The sequence below is a fragment of the Halichoeres trimaculatus genome, unplaced genomic scaffold (assembly GCF_033239565.1).
Source record: "Halichoeres trimaculatus isolate MK-OKI-2021-1 unplaced genomic scaffold, fHalTri1.1 fHalTri1_scaffold_12, whole genome shotgun sequence".
Classification (NCBI taxonomy): Eukaryota; Metazoa; Chordata; class Actinopteri; order Labriformes; family Labridae; genus Halichoeres; species Halichoeres trimaculatus.
The window spans coordinates 2,283,921-2,300,080 of NW_027437190.1; the positions used below are offsets into that span (position 1 = coordinate 2,283,921).

A 16,160-nucleotide genomic window follows, 5' to 3' on the forward strand; every position below is an offset into this window, starting at 1 on the left:
GGACCAGGTTGCTTGTGGGACACTTCCCCCAGTGGACTGGGTCCTCACTCCTTTGGTGTCCCCCTCTAACTCCATACTTGGCAACGCCACCTGCTCGAGTAAAAATTGCAGGGTCATGGATAGTCTGCTCGCCAGGCTACATAAAGCCATGTCAGTGCAGACTCGGCTGGCAAATACAGGGGCTATCTTGTCTCTTTACCTCCGAGACTTGTCTCGGCAGGTTCAGCTCGGCACCAGTGTCGGTGAGGAGCTGTAGATAGCCTCTTCATGCCTCTCCTCAGTGATGAGGGAGCAGGCTGAGGCGGCAGGCAGTGCCTTAGCTTCCTTTTGGGTAGCTAGGTGCCACTTGTGGCTGTCTCAATCCCAGCTGCAACAGGGGGATAGAGACTGTCTGCTTAAGGTGCCGGTGGAACCCACAGCCATGTTTGGCCCTCACGCCATTGCCTTACTGCAGCAGGCGCAGGAGAGCCGCCGCTGTGCCAAGGAGGTTTCGGGGGGCCTTGTCAAGCGTGCCGCAGGCTCCAGGCCTAGACAGTCTCGCTCTCGACCAGTTGCAGCTCCTGAGGCCTCGTCATGGGGTCAAGGGGACCTTAGACTCCAGCTAGAGGCCTCCCGGCAGAATAGGCGCCACCGCCAGGGCAGGGGCAGAAGACTGTCTGCTAAGGCAGAGGGGTCCTCTAAGCGCCCACAACCCTCCTGACAATTATCGGACTCGGGCCAACCAGGCTCCCCCATCCGCTGCTCAGGATGGCTTGGTTAGCCCTGGAGGCCGACCCGTGGGTAGTTTCCACCATGACCCACAGGTATCGCATCTAATTTTTGCGCCGACCGCCAGTTACAAGGACACCCATGTTTACAACAGTGGTCGATCCTCACCAGAGGACGGTTCTGCAGGCAGAGCTGTCCGCTCTTCCGGAAAAAGGGGCTATAAGGGAGGTGGCCTCAGGGGATCAGCGGGCTGGGTTTTTCTCCCGCTACTTTCTGGCCCTGAAGAGGGATGGAGGGCTTCCCCCAATTCTGGACCTCAGGGGGTTGAATCAGTATCTCCGGCCCCTGCGATGCCGGATTTTGACGGTCCCCAGGGTGAGGCAGGCAATCTCTGCAGGAGATTGGTTCGCCACTATAGACCTGAAGGACGCCTATTTCCAGATACCAATCTGGAGGGGTCACTGGCGGTTCCTGCGGTTCGGCTTTGCAGGCAAGATATACGAGTTTCAGGTGCTGCCGTTCAGTATTTCTCTGGCACCACGCACCTTCACTCGTTGTGTGGATGTGGTTCTCTCCCCCCTGAGGCACAGGGGCGTCAGGATCCTGAACTACCTCGACGACTGGCTGGTTTGCGCAGTCTCAGAGGAGCAATGCCGCCAACATGTGGCCCTGCTGCTGGACCACGTTCAGAGTTTAGGCCTGCACTTAAACTACAAAAAGAGCAGGCTCGAACCGGCCCAGGTGACCTCCTTCTTGGGTATGGTCCTGGACTCGAGGAGCGGTACAGTTGCTCTGACCCAGGAGAGGCAGCTGGCCTTCAGGTCTTGTGTTGCCCTGTTCCAGTTGCACGATCTGGTCAACTGGGGCCTCTGCCTTCGCCTCATGGGCCTAATGGCGGCCTTGGTGCAGGTAGTTCCCCTCGCCCTCCTGCACATGCGGCCTGTACAAAGGTGTCTGCTAAGCTTGGGGTTGTGCCCTCAGAGGTCCCGCAAGACCAAAGTACGGGTCTCCCGGAGGCTTCACAGAGCCCTACGGTGGTGGAAGGTCCCCGCGAACATCAGGGCGGGCCGCGATCTGGGTCCAGTGATATATCGCCAGCTGGTGTCCACCGACGCATCCCCGGCAGGGTGGGGCGCGGTACACGAAGGCTGGGGGCTCAATGGTGTCTGGACCGGCCGGTGGCAGGGTCAGCACATAAATGTCCTGGAACTGAGGGCGGCTCTTCTCGCTCTGCGTCATTTTCTGCCGAGACTGAAGGGTCATCATGTGATTGTCCGCACCGACAGCACAGTGGCGGCCGCTTACATCAACAGGCAGGGGGGGCTGGCCTCTCCGGTCCTGTGCAAGCTGGCGACAGTTCTCTGGCAGTGGGCCCACCCCATCTTCCTCTCGCTCAGAGCCGTGCATGTGCCGGGAGTACTGAACTCCGCGGCGGACATCATGTCGAGGGGGGGCCCTCAGCCGGGGGAATGGAGGTTCCATCCGGAAGTGGTGTCCGAGATATGGCGTCGCTTCGGCAGGGCAGAAGTCGACCTGTTCGCATCAAGGGAGTCGTCCCACTGCCAGCTCTTTTTCTTGCTTGGCCCAGGGTTCTGCTCTACGCTTCCCCCCCCTTTGCTCTTCTCCAGCCTCTTCTGCGAAGAGTCCAGGTGAAGCATGTGCGGGTGATACTGGTGGCGCCTCTGTGGCCCCACATGGCATGGTTCTCGGGCATTCCTCCTCTGCTGGACGGACCACCATGGGAACTCCCGTGCCGGAGGGACCTTCTCTCCCAGGCGGACGGAGCCCTGTTCCACCCCTTTCCAGCGGGGCTCAGGTTGGTGGCTTGGCCCCTGAGAGGGACAGGCTTCTGGCCTTAGGGTTACCAGAGCCGGTCGTGGCAACGATTCAGCAAGCCCGGGCTCCATCCACAAGGGCGGCGTATTCCTACTGTTGGCAACTGTTTGCTGCCTGGTGTGGGTCTAACCAGGTAGACCCCTTCTTAGCCTCAGCCCAGCACATCCTGCAGTTTTTGCAGTCTCAGCTGGAGGCCCGGAAGGCTGCGGTAACACTGCGAGGATTGGTGGTAGCAATCAAAGCAGTGCGAATCGGTGATGTTGCGCTGGGCGCTGAGGACTGTGCCCTCGTCTCTCGGTTTCTCCGGGGGGCCCACAGGCTTACGGTGCAAACTGCTGGTCCCGCAGTTCCCTCATGGGACTTGTATATCATCCTTGAGGCTCTTCAGAGTCCCCCTTTTGAACCCCTAGGGGTTGCTGATCTGAAGTGGCTTTCCATTAAGACCGCCTTACTGCTTGCCATTACATCGGCCAGGAGGGTGGGTGAACTTCATGCATTGTCAGTGCATGGAGACTGCTGCTGGTTCTCCTCAGGCGGTTCCAGTGTTGTTCTGAGACCCAACCCAGCCTTTCTCCCTAAGGTCCTCACTGAGTTTCACCTGTCTCAATTGATTGAGCTTAGGTCTCTCTCCTCTCCGGATGATGGTGGGGATGCCGAGCAGGATCAGTCCGCTCTGTGCCCGGTGAGGACTTTGACGGAGTACATTCGGCGGACTCAAGCTATCCGGAGGTCAGATCAGCTCTTTGTCTGCTACGACCCTGGACGTCTGGGAAGGCCTTTGTCTAAGTCCAGACTGTCACATTGGGTGGTGGACGCTATCCGTCAGGCTTACCTTCTGTCAGGCGTGCCCGTCCCATCAGGGGTCCAGGCGCACTCCACTCGGGGTGTGGCTGCCTCCTGGGCCTTGTGGCGAGGAGCCTCACTTGCCTCCATTTGCTCTGCCGCCACATGGTCATCCCCGTTGACCTTTACAAGGTTCTACCACCTTAACGCTGCTGCCAGCCCCTCCCTTGGGGAGCGGGTGCTGGGCTCAGCACGACGGTAGACACGTCGTCTCCCCTCGCCCTTGCGTCTTGCGGGGCCTCTGGCTGGTTCCCTCTGGTTGTCTTGCGTCTTGCAGGCTTCCATAGCGCCCCTTTCCCTCTCAGGATGGGCCCTAGCGTCTGGCGGGGCCTACTCCTGGGTCTTGTATATATTGTATATTTGTACATAGTTCATTCGTTGCACATTGTGGTGTGGGATTGTGGGCTGCACTGTCTCCTCACGGGGTGTCTTAAAGGTCTACCCCGTACATATGGAACATGTAACGGAGTGGAGAGAAAGTCTCGAGACGATAGAGAACGTGTGGTTACTGTGTAACCTTGGTTCTCTGAGTGAAGAGACTATCTCTCCAGTCCTCAGGCCGCTCGGAGACACGTTTCAATCAAACAATCAATGATCACACGCCGGCGCTTTATAGCTACGCGATAGGGCGTTGCCGGGATAGCCGGTGTGTCTTAAAGAATTATTCAAGTACCCTGACAAGCAGCGGGGGTCATATCCCGTACATATGGAATATGTAACGGAGTGGAGAGATAGTCTCTTCACTCAGAGAACCAAGGTTACACAGTAACCACACGTTACCTGAGGTTGAATAAAGAAGGCACATCTAATTACACACCCACAGACGTCTCTGGTGTTTCAGCGTAAAGTGTGACGCTGTTAACTGGTGACTCTCGGCTGTTAATAACTGATACTTATGACTAAGAGTCACCAGTTAGCATGGTTGCTATTAACTCCAAAACACCAGTTGCTCTGTAATGATCAGGACTTGATGGACTCTGTTGTAAAGTATCGATTCTGACAACTGACCGCAGAACAACCAGACATTTTTGTTCTGCTTTAAGTTTGAAGTTAGTGTTTAAAAAACGATAACTCGTCTGAATGAATGATGCTAAACGCTGCTTCGGCGGTCAAAATGCGTGGACATCTTTATGATGATGTAGAATGATAATCTCTCTATAGGTTGATACAAGTGCTGCATTATGTTAAATAATCCAGAATGTGAAGGAAATGTTTTACTCTTATGTAAAACAAAAATCCTGTGGTAAAACTCTAACCCTGAGAAAATTATTTTCTGAAAACTCCAAATCTAATTTGTTAATGAGAAGTTTATCTTCTTCATCGCCTCAGTTCGGCTGAAATATTTATTTTATTTGGTACAGATTCATTAACATCCAGAATGAAATATTCAACACTTGAATTACAGAGCACAGCTAAAGGAGTGGAGAAGCTGTACTGTTTTGATTGCATTAATAAAGGAGGAAGTCTGAGCTGTTCTTTATAGGATTCCTGTGTCACTGGGGTCTATTCACTATCACAAACATGGAGCTCTTTAACTGCAGAAAGTGCATTTGTGGAATCCTTGTGACTGCATAAAACATTATGTAATCAATACGCTGTAATAGGTACTGATACCAGATGAGTAGAGTATTGAGCTGTGTATAGTGGTATGGATTACTGCAGTATTGATCGGGACAGCTGTAACCCTCTCCTTTCCTCTCTCCAGTCTTTGAGCGTGCTGTTTTTCTGATCCGCTGTGCTCTGAAGAGTCCCTCTGCCATCCTTTATTTCTTGATCTTTATATGTGCTCCCACTAATCTGCAGGATTAACTTATTCTGCATCTACCTGTATTCTTTGATAGATTCTGAAAGCCTGAACACTGAAACGGGCTGGGATTATCTCCCAGCGGAGTGTTTGATGTTCCCGTCTTAATGAGGCTGGCAGCAGAGGAGCCGCCACGCTCTGAACCAAGCCTTTTATGTGGATGTGGATGTAATGTTGCAGCTATCTTAAAGGCACTTAATGCAGAAACATCACAGTTAGTCAGGCATGTCCACTCCTGCGTCAATTTCAGGTCACACCCGGGTCAAATGGTGTTTATGCTCAGCTGCATGGCTAATAGTTCGGTTAGCTTCAGGCAGCGCTGGGTTTCAGAGAGGCCCGTTAAATTGCAACATCAAGTCACTGCAAGATAACACATTCACACACACACACACACACACACACACACACACACACACACACACACACACACACACACACACACACACACACACACACACACACACACACACATTCTTATCAGTCAATAAACTAAGCTCCATGCATCATCCAATAAGTACTTTCTATATGAGTGTGTGTGTGTGTGTGTGTGTGTGTGTGTGTGTGTGTGTGTGTGTGTGTGTGTGTCTCAAAGCTACAATTACCATATCAAGGGCTGCAGAAATTATAAAGCTGGAATTAATTTGTCTTTCCGTTCAAACAAAGGGAATCGTTGTCGTGGCGACGAGGTTAAACTGTGAACAACCTGCCCGCTTGTTTTCATATTTTAGAAGGACAAAAGTGAGACATTTATGTAAAAAACTATTATTGAATCTTGTTGGGTTCATTTTTGTTAGCAGAAAATGAAACATTGTTCAGCTTAATTGGAAACCACTGTCAGACAGTTTTAATTGTTGGCGTGGTCTCATCATCTATTGTTGGAAACGTGACTCAGTTAGATTTTGGTGAACCTCATCTGACCTGAGCTTTTGTTTGATGTGCAGTTTTATTTCCCCCTAGCTATTTGGGATTAATACAAACAGAATGAAAAGTGGATTAGATTTTTATTTTATTTTTGTGGCTCATAATTTATGAAATTTACCTCCTGTTGTTAAGCATTGTTCAGGCCGCATGGGAACTATTACTGTTATGAAAAGGTTTCCAGGATATGAAACAGTCTTAATGCTAACCTGTGCCCCATGAAAAAAGATACAAATCAGGCCTAAGTTCACCTCCACAAAATCTACTGCTCTCTGAATATGAAGGTCACATCATGAGATTAAATTCACAGTTTGATGCCGAAATCTGATGAAAAATCAGATTTTGGCTGATCCAACTCAGGGGAAGAGATTAAACAGTGAAACACTTAAAGGGAAAAGTCATCTGCAGCATCAGTACTGTCCCCCCCTGGCCCCGGTAGCAGCTTCCGCAACATCTGATTTTAATTAATCTGAAACCACCAGAAATCAAAATGATCCAGAAACTCTGCAGTGTTTTTAGGTCTGCTTCAGATGCTGTGTCCTCTGGTAAACTGCCAAATTTGTTGGTCAAAGACTCTGTAAACCTCAATCGATAGATGCATCATGTTAAATTATTTTGAAGAGCAGTTTATCACAGCAAGCTTTTTTGTGGTGATTATAAAAACTCTACCTTAAATAATGAACCTGCTGTGGTGGTCTGTAGTGCCCTGAAAAAAAAGCTGGATTCTAAAAAACAGGTCCTGGTAGTATGGATCCATTTTTCTGAAGCTGGCTGCTGACCTCATTGCTGAGCCCTCCCTCTTGTCTGCCTCGATCATGACTAACCACAGGCCGATCTCTATTCAGGTAAATGTATTTGAAATATTGGTGTGTGATCAACTGAAGGAGGTTTTATGATCAAGTAACATCCTGAACCCCATCAGTCAGGTTTTAAGGAAGCAGCACAGCACTCATTCTGCTGCCCTAAAAGTTCTTGATGAAGTGTTTGAGGCATTTGACTGGAAAATGTTTAGTGTTGCTCTGTTCATGGATCTGTCAAAGGCATTAAAAACTGTGGATCTCAGTCTGTTAGAAATTCACTTCGGAATGACCTCTCTGAACAAGCTGCCTCTTCCTTCGCAGATTATTTGTAGTAGGAGGCAACGTGTTCACAAAAGGTGTACCTCAAGGCTCAGTGTTAGGACCCTATCTGTTTACAAATTACATGAATGATCTGAGTACAAACTTGCTGAACACCTCATACCACCTTTATGTGGAAGACTGCAATTTACTGCTGTTCATATTTGATTGAACAGGCATTTGGATTCTTGCTTTGATGAAGATTTTTCTGGATTTAAAAGCTAAAAAAGGAAATTCATGTTTTTTTTTTTCCTGATTTTTTTGTTTTTGTCAAATGCATCTGTTCCCCTGGATATCCCTTCGATCAGAACTTTCCTTGGTAAAACTCTGCAGCTGGTCACCAGTTACAAGTACCTGGAACTAACAATTGGAAGGGAACTGTCTCCTTAAGGCTCCCTACTCCACAAAACCCCCTTCACTCTGATTGGCCAGCCTTCTAGAGGCCAATTGGGGGGGGTGGGCTTTAGTGTTTGAGGCCTGCCCCTTGAACATGTCATGAAGCAGCCAGGCTGTTTTCAGCAGAGTGTTTTGCAGACAGATTGAGGGATTTCTACAACATATGAATATGTAGAGGTTTGAAAATCTGCACATGCTCAGTCGGAACATCCAAGGTTGATACTTTAGATCCACGTTTTCATATTATGGAATGTATGGCATGCTTGTATGAGAGACTGTCACTTGAAACTGAGTACTTTCACATTGAGATAAGAGCGCTTTAAACCCATCCCTGCACACTTTATATCAAATAAGAGGAATGAGTTTAACCTGTTAGGAAGCCTCAGACTAATAAAACCACCAACAACATGATCCTAACAGAGCTGACTCCCTGACTGCCTGGACATGCTCATTTTACCAGTTCCCCCTACTCCTTCTCATGATCTGTCACACACACACACACACACACACACACACACACACACACACACACACACACACACACACACACACACACACACACACACACACACACACACACACACCTCTTTTCTCTCTCCCCTTGTTCCTGTAACACATTGAGTTCTCCTGGAGCAGACCATGAAGGGAGCAGGGCTTGGAGTCTTTATTCAGAGCAACATGAACACACTTGACTCTACGCACACAACATTTCAGTACCTCTGTTGTGCTTCTGATTATTTTAAATGCAATGTGCTTTTTCTTCAGGAACCGTCCTTCTTTGGCTCACAGAGGGCTGTACCATTTCATGTGAGAGGAGGAGTTTAGCAGAGCAGAGGCTGTTAAGAAGTAACACAGTGTTCACATTGTAGGTCTAAATGTTACCAAAAAGTAACATATTGTATTATATTTTCTTACAGTTACAGGTGAAAGACAAGCTACAGAAAACATTACCAACGGTCCAGTGCATTCAGGGCCACTCATACACATAACGATGTCAACCTAAAGATTCAAGCCAGTGAAAGTTTGTATTGGACAGTGCATATGACATGAACCAGGATGGGGCAAATTTGCACGGAGGAGGAAACGTAACATAAGAAATGTACAAATTCATGACCCATTCAACGCTCTACTCACTCCACTGGCCTTTTCCTGAGCGTTAAACTTGAACTTAACTGAACTTAAGCATTTTTTTTGATGCAGTGACTCTTAAGTGACATACCACTGAATGGTGCTACAGAGGTTCAGTCATCTGGATAATACGAGACAGGTTTGTCTTTGTGCAGTTCCCTAATCTCAGTGACTCTGCTTGTTTTTATTTTTATTTATCTATTTATTTTTCAATCAATCAATCAATTAATGAAATTTTATTTGTATAGCACTTTTCATACAGGATTTTGTAATACAAAGTGCTTCACATGAGAAAAAGAAAAAGAAAAAGAATAAGTGGAATAAAAAGCAGAAATTGCACAATTACATAAAATGAAAACACAAGACCCCCACATTCCCCCCCCACCCCCAAACCATATTCAACATACACACTCACTTACTCAAACACATGAAGACATGAAAAGGAAATTCTGACAGAGAGCAGAATAAGAGGACTGAGGAAACGCCATCTTGTTTCAAAAATGAGGAAACACAGGAGCTAAAAGTAATATGATACTTAAAAATACTCGAAAATACTCAAAAATACTAGAGGGTAAGATAAATAAATGAGTAAATAAATAAATAAGTAAAATTATATAACAGTATAGAATAAAAGTTGGATAAATAATATTGTAAAATGAGATTGTGTATTATCAGGTGCATAATAAAATCAGCTAAAATTGGAGAAGCATTTAACAAAAAAATAAAATTCCAAGTAAAGAATAAAAAAAAAAAATACTTAAAATTAAAAACCTGGCTGAAATGTAGTAAAAAAAAAACAAAACAAAATAAGAGGGTTAAAATAAGTTACATATAACATAAAATAATATTAAATACAATCAGCTAAAAGCGAGATTAAAGAGGTAGGTCTTGAGTCTGCCTTTTTGATGTGTCAAACAAAAAATGGAGTACGCTTTCAGGAAAGTGACTGTAGATGCTGGGTTATCTGATCAATTGTGAAAAAAGTTTCTCTTGTCACTTCAGTCCAGCTATCGGGTATACCAGCACGTTAGCCTTGCCCCATCAGCATAGCTGACTCCTTCTCACAGTGCAGTGAAGCTCAGTGTCATGAACCAGGGCACACAGAGGTGGGCAAAAATGCAAACAACAGACCTGAGTTCCAAAAGGAAAAAGGGTTTAATGAAGCCCAGGCAGAGTTCAGTAAACATAGGGCAGTCAGATCAGGCAGACGTGAGGCAGGGTCAAAAAAGCAGGCAGGGTTCAAAAACACAGCTGGACTGTTGCCCAAATCACGCACTTCAGTCAGAACACACTGTACACTCTGTACTTACTGGAACAGAGCACAAAATCTTACAGCGTACTGTTGTCTCAAATCAAACACTTCAGCTTCTCACTTACCAGACACTATGATCACATTTCACAACTGCTGTTCTGCTTTTCATGGATTACATCCATCAGCCATTGTTTGATCTGTTCCCACCCTGTCCTCTTTATAGCTAATACTGAGACCATTAACTGTGAGAAGTGTTCGCTGGTCCAAACTCAACTTTCTGACAGTTTTGAGTGCATCAGCTGAGAAATTAGAGTGCACTGCATTTTACCATGCTGTTAGTGTGAACACACTCATGCACTCAAAATAGTACGTTAAGGTGTAGAAGAACATGATATGGGACGCAACATATGACTTGACTTTAAATAAAAGCTGAGACTAGGCCTTGTACACAGGAAGCCAGGCGTTTTCAAAAACAAATATTCCCCTCATTTGTTTTTGAAAATACTCATGTCCAATGTAACCAGGCAAATCCATCATAACATACATAACATACATAACAGAGTGAGGCCATAGCAGCGCAACGCAGTGTACCCCACTAATAAATTCAACAAAGAAGAAAACCAAGACACAGTAAACAAAGAGCATCTCCTTTATGATTGGCAGGTGGCTCCATGATACAAAGAGCAGTCAAGTTTTGTTTCAGAGAAGATTGTGTGCCTCCAAGAGAAATACAGCCACTGTAGCTCTAAGTGACGAGTCTTTCGACCTATCAACGGTCTGCAGTGTTGTAGCTCCACCTTCAGAGATTGGATCCGTTTGGTCTGGCACACCAACAGAAGGGTGCCAAAAAGTGGGACGGCTTGTCTCGGTTATTTTGGGGTCTGTCCCGGGATTGGTCAGTGGAAAAGACGTAAAATGTGTGTCGAGACCAACTGAACTGAACCACTTAGTGGAAACATGGCTTTAGCACTATCCCAGTTGCACACGGCCATGTAAACATCAAAACTCATTTTAAAACTGGATTATGCTCATGTTCAGGTTTTTAAAAACCTGTAAATCCCCTTTGGGTTACTCCTTTTCTGACCCAAATATTTACTCATGTATATGCCTATCAGGATGTCTCCATCCAAAGGAACATTTTTATTAGGGCTGTCATTAGATTAATTAATTACACTGCAAATTAACGCGTCATAAAAATTAACGCAGATTAATCTGGATCCCAAACCCGTGGGGGGGGGGGTCAAAGACGCACTTATTTTCAAATGTCTGGCATTTCCCTGAATGTATCACACGTGATGTCAGCAACATGCTTTGAACCGGGGGGAGCGGACGCTTTTTGTGAGACTGCCATCCACATCTCGTTTATTCAGACGTCAATTTTGAAAATTGGCAGAAAATCAACCGTTTGATCTAACTCAATTCTGTAAGAAACAGAAGCCCTGAATGATTGAAATTCGTCCTGTATTTAAATCTAAAGAATTCTTTGAAAATTTCCTTCCACCTTCCTTGTGTCATGTTTCAGCTTGGGGCTGCTCTGCACCAATGAGCAACAGTTTGTGAGTTCAGAGCATGTAAAAATGAAAATACTTCACTTTTCTTTGATCCAGTACTTGAAAAAAGTGTTTTGTACATAGTTCCTCACAGTTTTCAGCCTTCAGCCCTGGTTCTCCTGACCTCATAGATCTATAGAAGTTCATATTGCAGTGAAAATTGAGTCCACATTGAATAAAAATGTGAACAGAAGCAAAAAACGTCCTGAAAATCAAGTCAGCTTATCTTAGGTGCAGGACTGTGTAGATTTTGTAAAGATAGAACCAATTTTTTTTTTTTTCGTGTTTCGTGTTCCTTATGCCTCAGGGTACCAAAAAATGTGTTGTATTTATTCCCACCTTATTTTTAAATGTCTTTTAATGTAATTTTAATGTCCTGGAATTCAAATTCTTTATTTTAGGACCTTAAGCAGATATGAGATTAAAATGTGATTAATTAGATTAATTAATTACAAATCCTGTAATTAATTAGATTAATTTTTTTAATTGCCTGACAGCACTCATTATTATTTTTAACAATATTATCTGTGTTCTGAGCATGTTCTGTTGGCAAGGAATCTTGATCTTTTGAGTACAGGAAGTCCACCACGCTGCTGCTATTGTCATTGTTGCTGCTGTTGCTATGGATAGAGGAAGAAGCAGCAGAAATGACGTGCATTGCGTTATGATGTTCTCTGAGTCCGTAGCTAGTGAGAGACGTAAGGTTAAATACAAGAGGTAATGAGGGTGGTGGGAAAGAGGTGGGGAGGAACAATCAGGGATCAGGTGTGACCAGACAGGGGCAGGATGGACAGGAACACATCTGAAACAGAAACAAGGGTGAGTGACTTGAAATTAAAACAAACATGAAAAATAAATGTGCAAAATAAAGGGAACTAAAGAGACATGACACTCAGCATTTGCATCCTTGTGCACCCTTTGACAAACTGTGTCCTTGTGGATTAAGCAGGCACAAAACATTGAAAAGTGTGGGTCCACACAAACTGCACGATCATTCTGGCTTTGAGTAAACACATTAGAGATAGAGTATGCTATAACAGCCACACTGAAGGACTTGATGATGACTGTGACTGGATGGTTACAGATGAAAGCAGCAGGGCTCTCTGCTGGAGTTAGCTCAGAAACAGTGAAAAAGACAGGGAGGGATCAAAGACATTATTTCTGACAGGGGCCCAGCCTTTGAAAAGAAAAAAATAAACATCTTTTTTCACTTTTTATTGTTTTTCTGATTTCTGTTCTTGCCTCAGTTTTTATGAATGGGTGTAATTATAATCATTGCTTTTAATATCTCTGATTCCCCAGGTCATTTATTACTTCACTCTTATTTTACTTTTATTTATTCCTGTTCTACCCTTTAACTCTGTTTTCTCCCAGCGTGTGTCATATTGAACGTCTTCCCCTCTTTCTTTGACTTCATGTTACACCTTTGACTTTATCTTTTGCCGGTTTGCTCATTTTGTGTCACCCCTGTTCAACTCAAAATCCTAACAATTGCTCTTTGAGGTCACAGTTTGACGGCCAGCAAACTAAAGATCAGGACTGAAATGAGTGGATGATCTGCAGGGAGCTCCATCTTCTCTTAAATCTCTTCATTTTCTTTACGATCATTGCTTAATCAGGCTTGTTGAAGAGTTATTTGGAAATAATTTCAGAGCACATTGATGGAATACTTATGGCAACTGTATATGGCGTCCGAAATGATGAGTGATCATTATTATAGAGCATAAATTTTTAAACCACCATCAGTTGCAGAAACTAGCAGCTTGAGATAATCAGAGAGCCTGATGGTTTCCTCCACCCTGACAAACCAATCCAAGCCGGCCCAGCTGCTCTGGAAGCACCAATAAGTCACGGTTCAATGACTGACCCTCCAAAAGGACCAGTCATGCAGGGCTGAGTGTGTGAGCTGTGTGAAATATGTTTGCTGGGAGAGTGTGATACATGCAAGCAGAGATGTCTCACACATTTTCATCCACTCCTGTCTTTTCACATACATGTAACATACGGCTCAGATTAGAAATATGATTGCATGGCTTGGAGAGGGGGAATTATTCTGCTGGAACATTATTGATCCTGACTTCTCTTTTTTTCCTGGGCAGAAACTTTTTTTTAATGTGTCTCTATAAATGCTTCTCTCATCAGAATCTGATGCCAAGGCAAGCTCTCATCAAATCAGCAATTTGTTCCACTTTGATTACTGAAATGGAAAATAAATTATGGCTGCAGGATTCTCTGCTGGATTCGTCCGGCTAAAGAAAGCTGGCTAACTCAGAAAAAAAAAAGAAAAAACCTAATCTCACCAGCACAGGACCTGAAAGCAGAACAAAAGAAGAATCCAGACTTTCTCTTTGTGGACGTATTTTAGAGCTGTCAGGCGTTTTGTCAGCTTTCAGTCAGAGGCGATGAAAGTGTCAGCTAATTCATCACCTTTTTTTGCAAAGCGGGAAATCAAAACACATGTTGTGTGAGGAAAAAAAGAGGCTCAGGCCTCTTCATAAAACCCAGGAGTGACAGGAAATCCATTTCTGTCGCATGCAATTACCAGCATGCTGATTCGGTGGAAAGTGCTCCTGCTTTATATTTCATGGAGGCCATGGAGGAGCTGAGGTGGCACTCGATACCAAAGGAGTGTACACACACTCTGACACACACATTCATGGCAAAGATAACGACTTAAAAACAGAAACATGCTGTTTATTGTTTAAGTTCCAATGCATTTCTCACACTATGCCACATTATCAGATGAAAGCCACCGTGTGTCTGCAGTCTGAAACCCTGACAGGGTATTTTAAAGATGAATCAAGTCGAGATGAGTCAAACCAAAAGTGGACTCTGTCTGATCTTAGAGTTAAAGGACTGGTCCATCTTAGCTGTGGCAGATAAGGGAAGGTTGAATCATTTGATATCAACAGAAACAAAAAGTTTCTCATCCAATCAACATCAGACCAATCATCTTAATTAGTTCTATCTGAAGATTGAAGTGCTGATATTTATGTAGATGACTCCTGAGAAACACTGGAAGATGAACATATGAAAAGAAGAACAGTGCAGTGAAAAAAAGCCACAAAACTAGTGTATGTTTGAATGAGAGTGGTCAGAAGAATCAATGGGAACTGAAGATTTTTTGATTCATAATTGTTGAAAACTCTGCCAAGGCGATCTGAGAGGACGTGCAGTTTTAGGCTGCCGTAACAGTAACATAAATCTGCAACTTTTAAAATAGAATGAATTTTTTGTGCAAAAAAAATCAATCTATGTAAGCAGCACCTGGCTAATGGAATGTTGATGAGATGAACAGGAAGTAGGAGCTGAGCATGCTCAAGACAATCCAGGCTCACAGCAATGAAGACTTAACTTTAGCTGATGAAAGGAAAACAACAAAAGGACAGCAGTGAACTATCAACAAACTTTCACTTTCAGTTTGTCTTGCGATGATGAGCAGTGATCCTCATGTGGTGTGTGTGTGTGTGTGTGTGTGTGTGTGTGTGTGTGTGTGTGTGTGTGTGTGTGTGTGTGTGTGTGTGTGTGTGTTTGTGTGTGAGGAGAGGGACAGCTGTGTGAATGCTGGAGATTCTAATGATGCTTTTAGAGTTCATCCTGTAAAATCTGTTGCTAATTTTTGATGCCGGGTTTCTTCCTTCAGTAAAACTCTGAAATCCAATTCTGTCTTTGTGTTTTTCTTCATTTTAAACAGTTTAACTCTCAGATAACAAGCAGCAAATTGGGGAAAAACTCCATATATTGAAAATTCAAAGTGCTCCAGAGAAATGGGTCAAGCATTTACTTGCAGGACATTTTATTGACCATTTTATGGTCAAAATAAGCAAAAAGGTCCAGGCAGGCAGTCTGAGGCTCATGTGTTAAAGGGTTAAAGATGCAGGAGGAGGAGGAGGATCTGTTTTAGTTGGACTGCCTCGTAAAAGCTGTAAAGATGTGACTTTTAACCAGGCGTGTCTTTGTTTTGGAACAAATTTTCATTGTTGAAAACGACTTTTTACTGGATACAATGCGATGAGGTAAGGTATTTATCAGTACAGTTGTGTAGCGCTGTTGTTTGAAGCGTGATAACAAGCTAACGCTGTAAGTTTGTACTGTATCAGTGGTTGGCTAAATGTAGCGCTATTAGCAGGCCGGTGCTAACACGCAGCTGTAGGCTAAGTTGTCAATAAGCTAACTGTCAATTGTTGCAGTAGTTTAGTGGGTGTTTCTATATAGTACCGACAGCCCGATGCTGTGAGACGTGTCTAATGTGTAACGTTAGTGAATCATGTTTAACTATGTCCTCTCAGTCACCTACCAAGCAGAGCTAACATAAGCTCACTCTTCATTTTATTGATGGGTATGGCATCTGGAAAGTGCCAATTTGAGCATGCATGGAAACTATAATTTGATATAATATTAAGACCACTCTTCATATGCTAGTATCTGTGCTGCACTCTCACTGTCATTCTCTGCCACAGCGCTCTCGTTGTCACTTGCTGTACGCTCGCTGTGTTCGTCTGCACGCTCACTGCCGCACTCTCTACCCTTTTCATGCTCCACTTTGATGAGTTTTGGCACTTTGGGGCGGGCATTGAATGAACAACCCTCCTCAACCTCCTTTTTTC

At 44.6% G+C, this 16,160-nt stretch overlaps 1 protein-coding gene across 1 annotated transcript; it reads left to right on the forward strand.

Moving 5' to 3' along the window:
• Positions 1-849: 849 nt before the first annotated feature.
• Positions 850-3,589, forward strand: LOC141800554 (uncharacterized). The gene is given in 3 exon segments (XM_074683162.1): positions 850-2,281; positions 2,284-2,553; positions 2,700-3,589. Coding segments are annotated over 3 exon segments (2,592 nt in total).
• Positions 3,590-16,160: the final 12,571 nt, after the last annotated feature.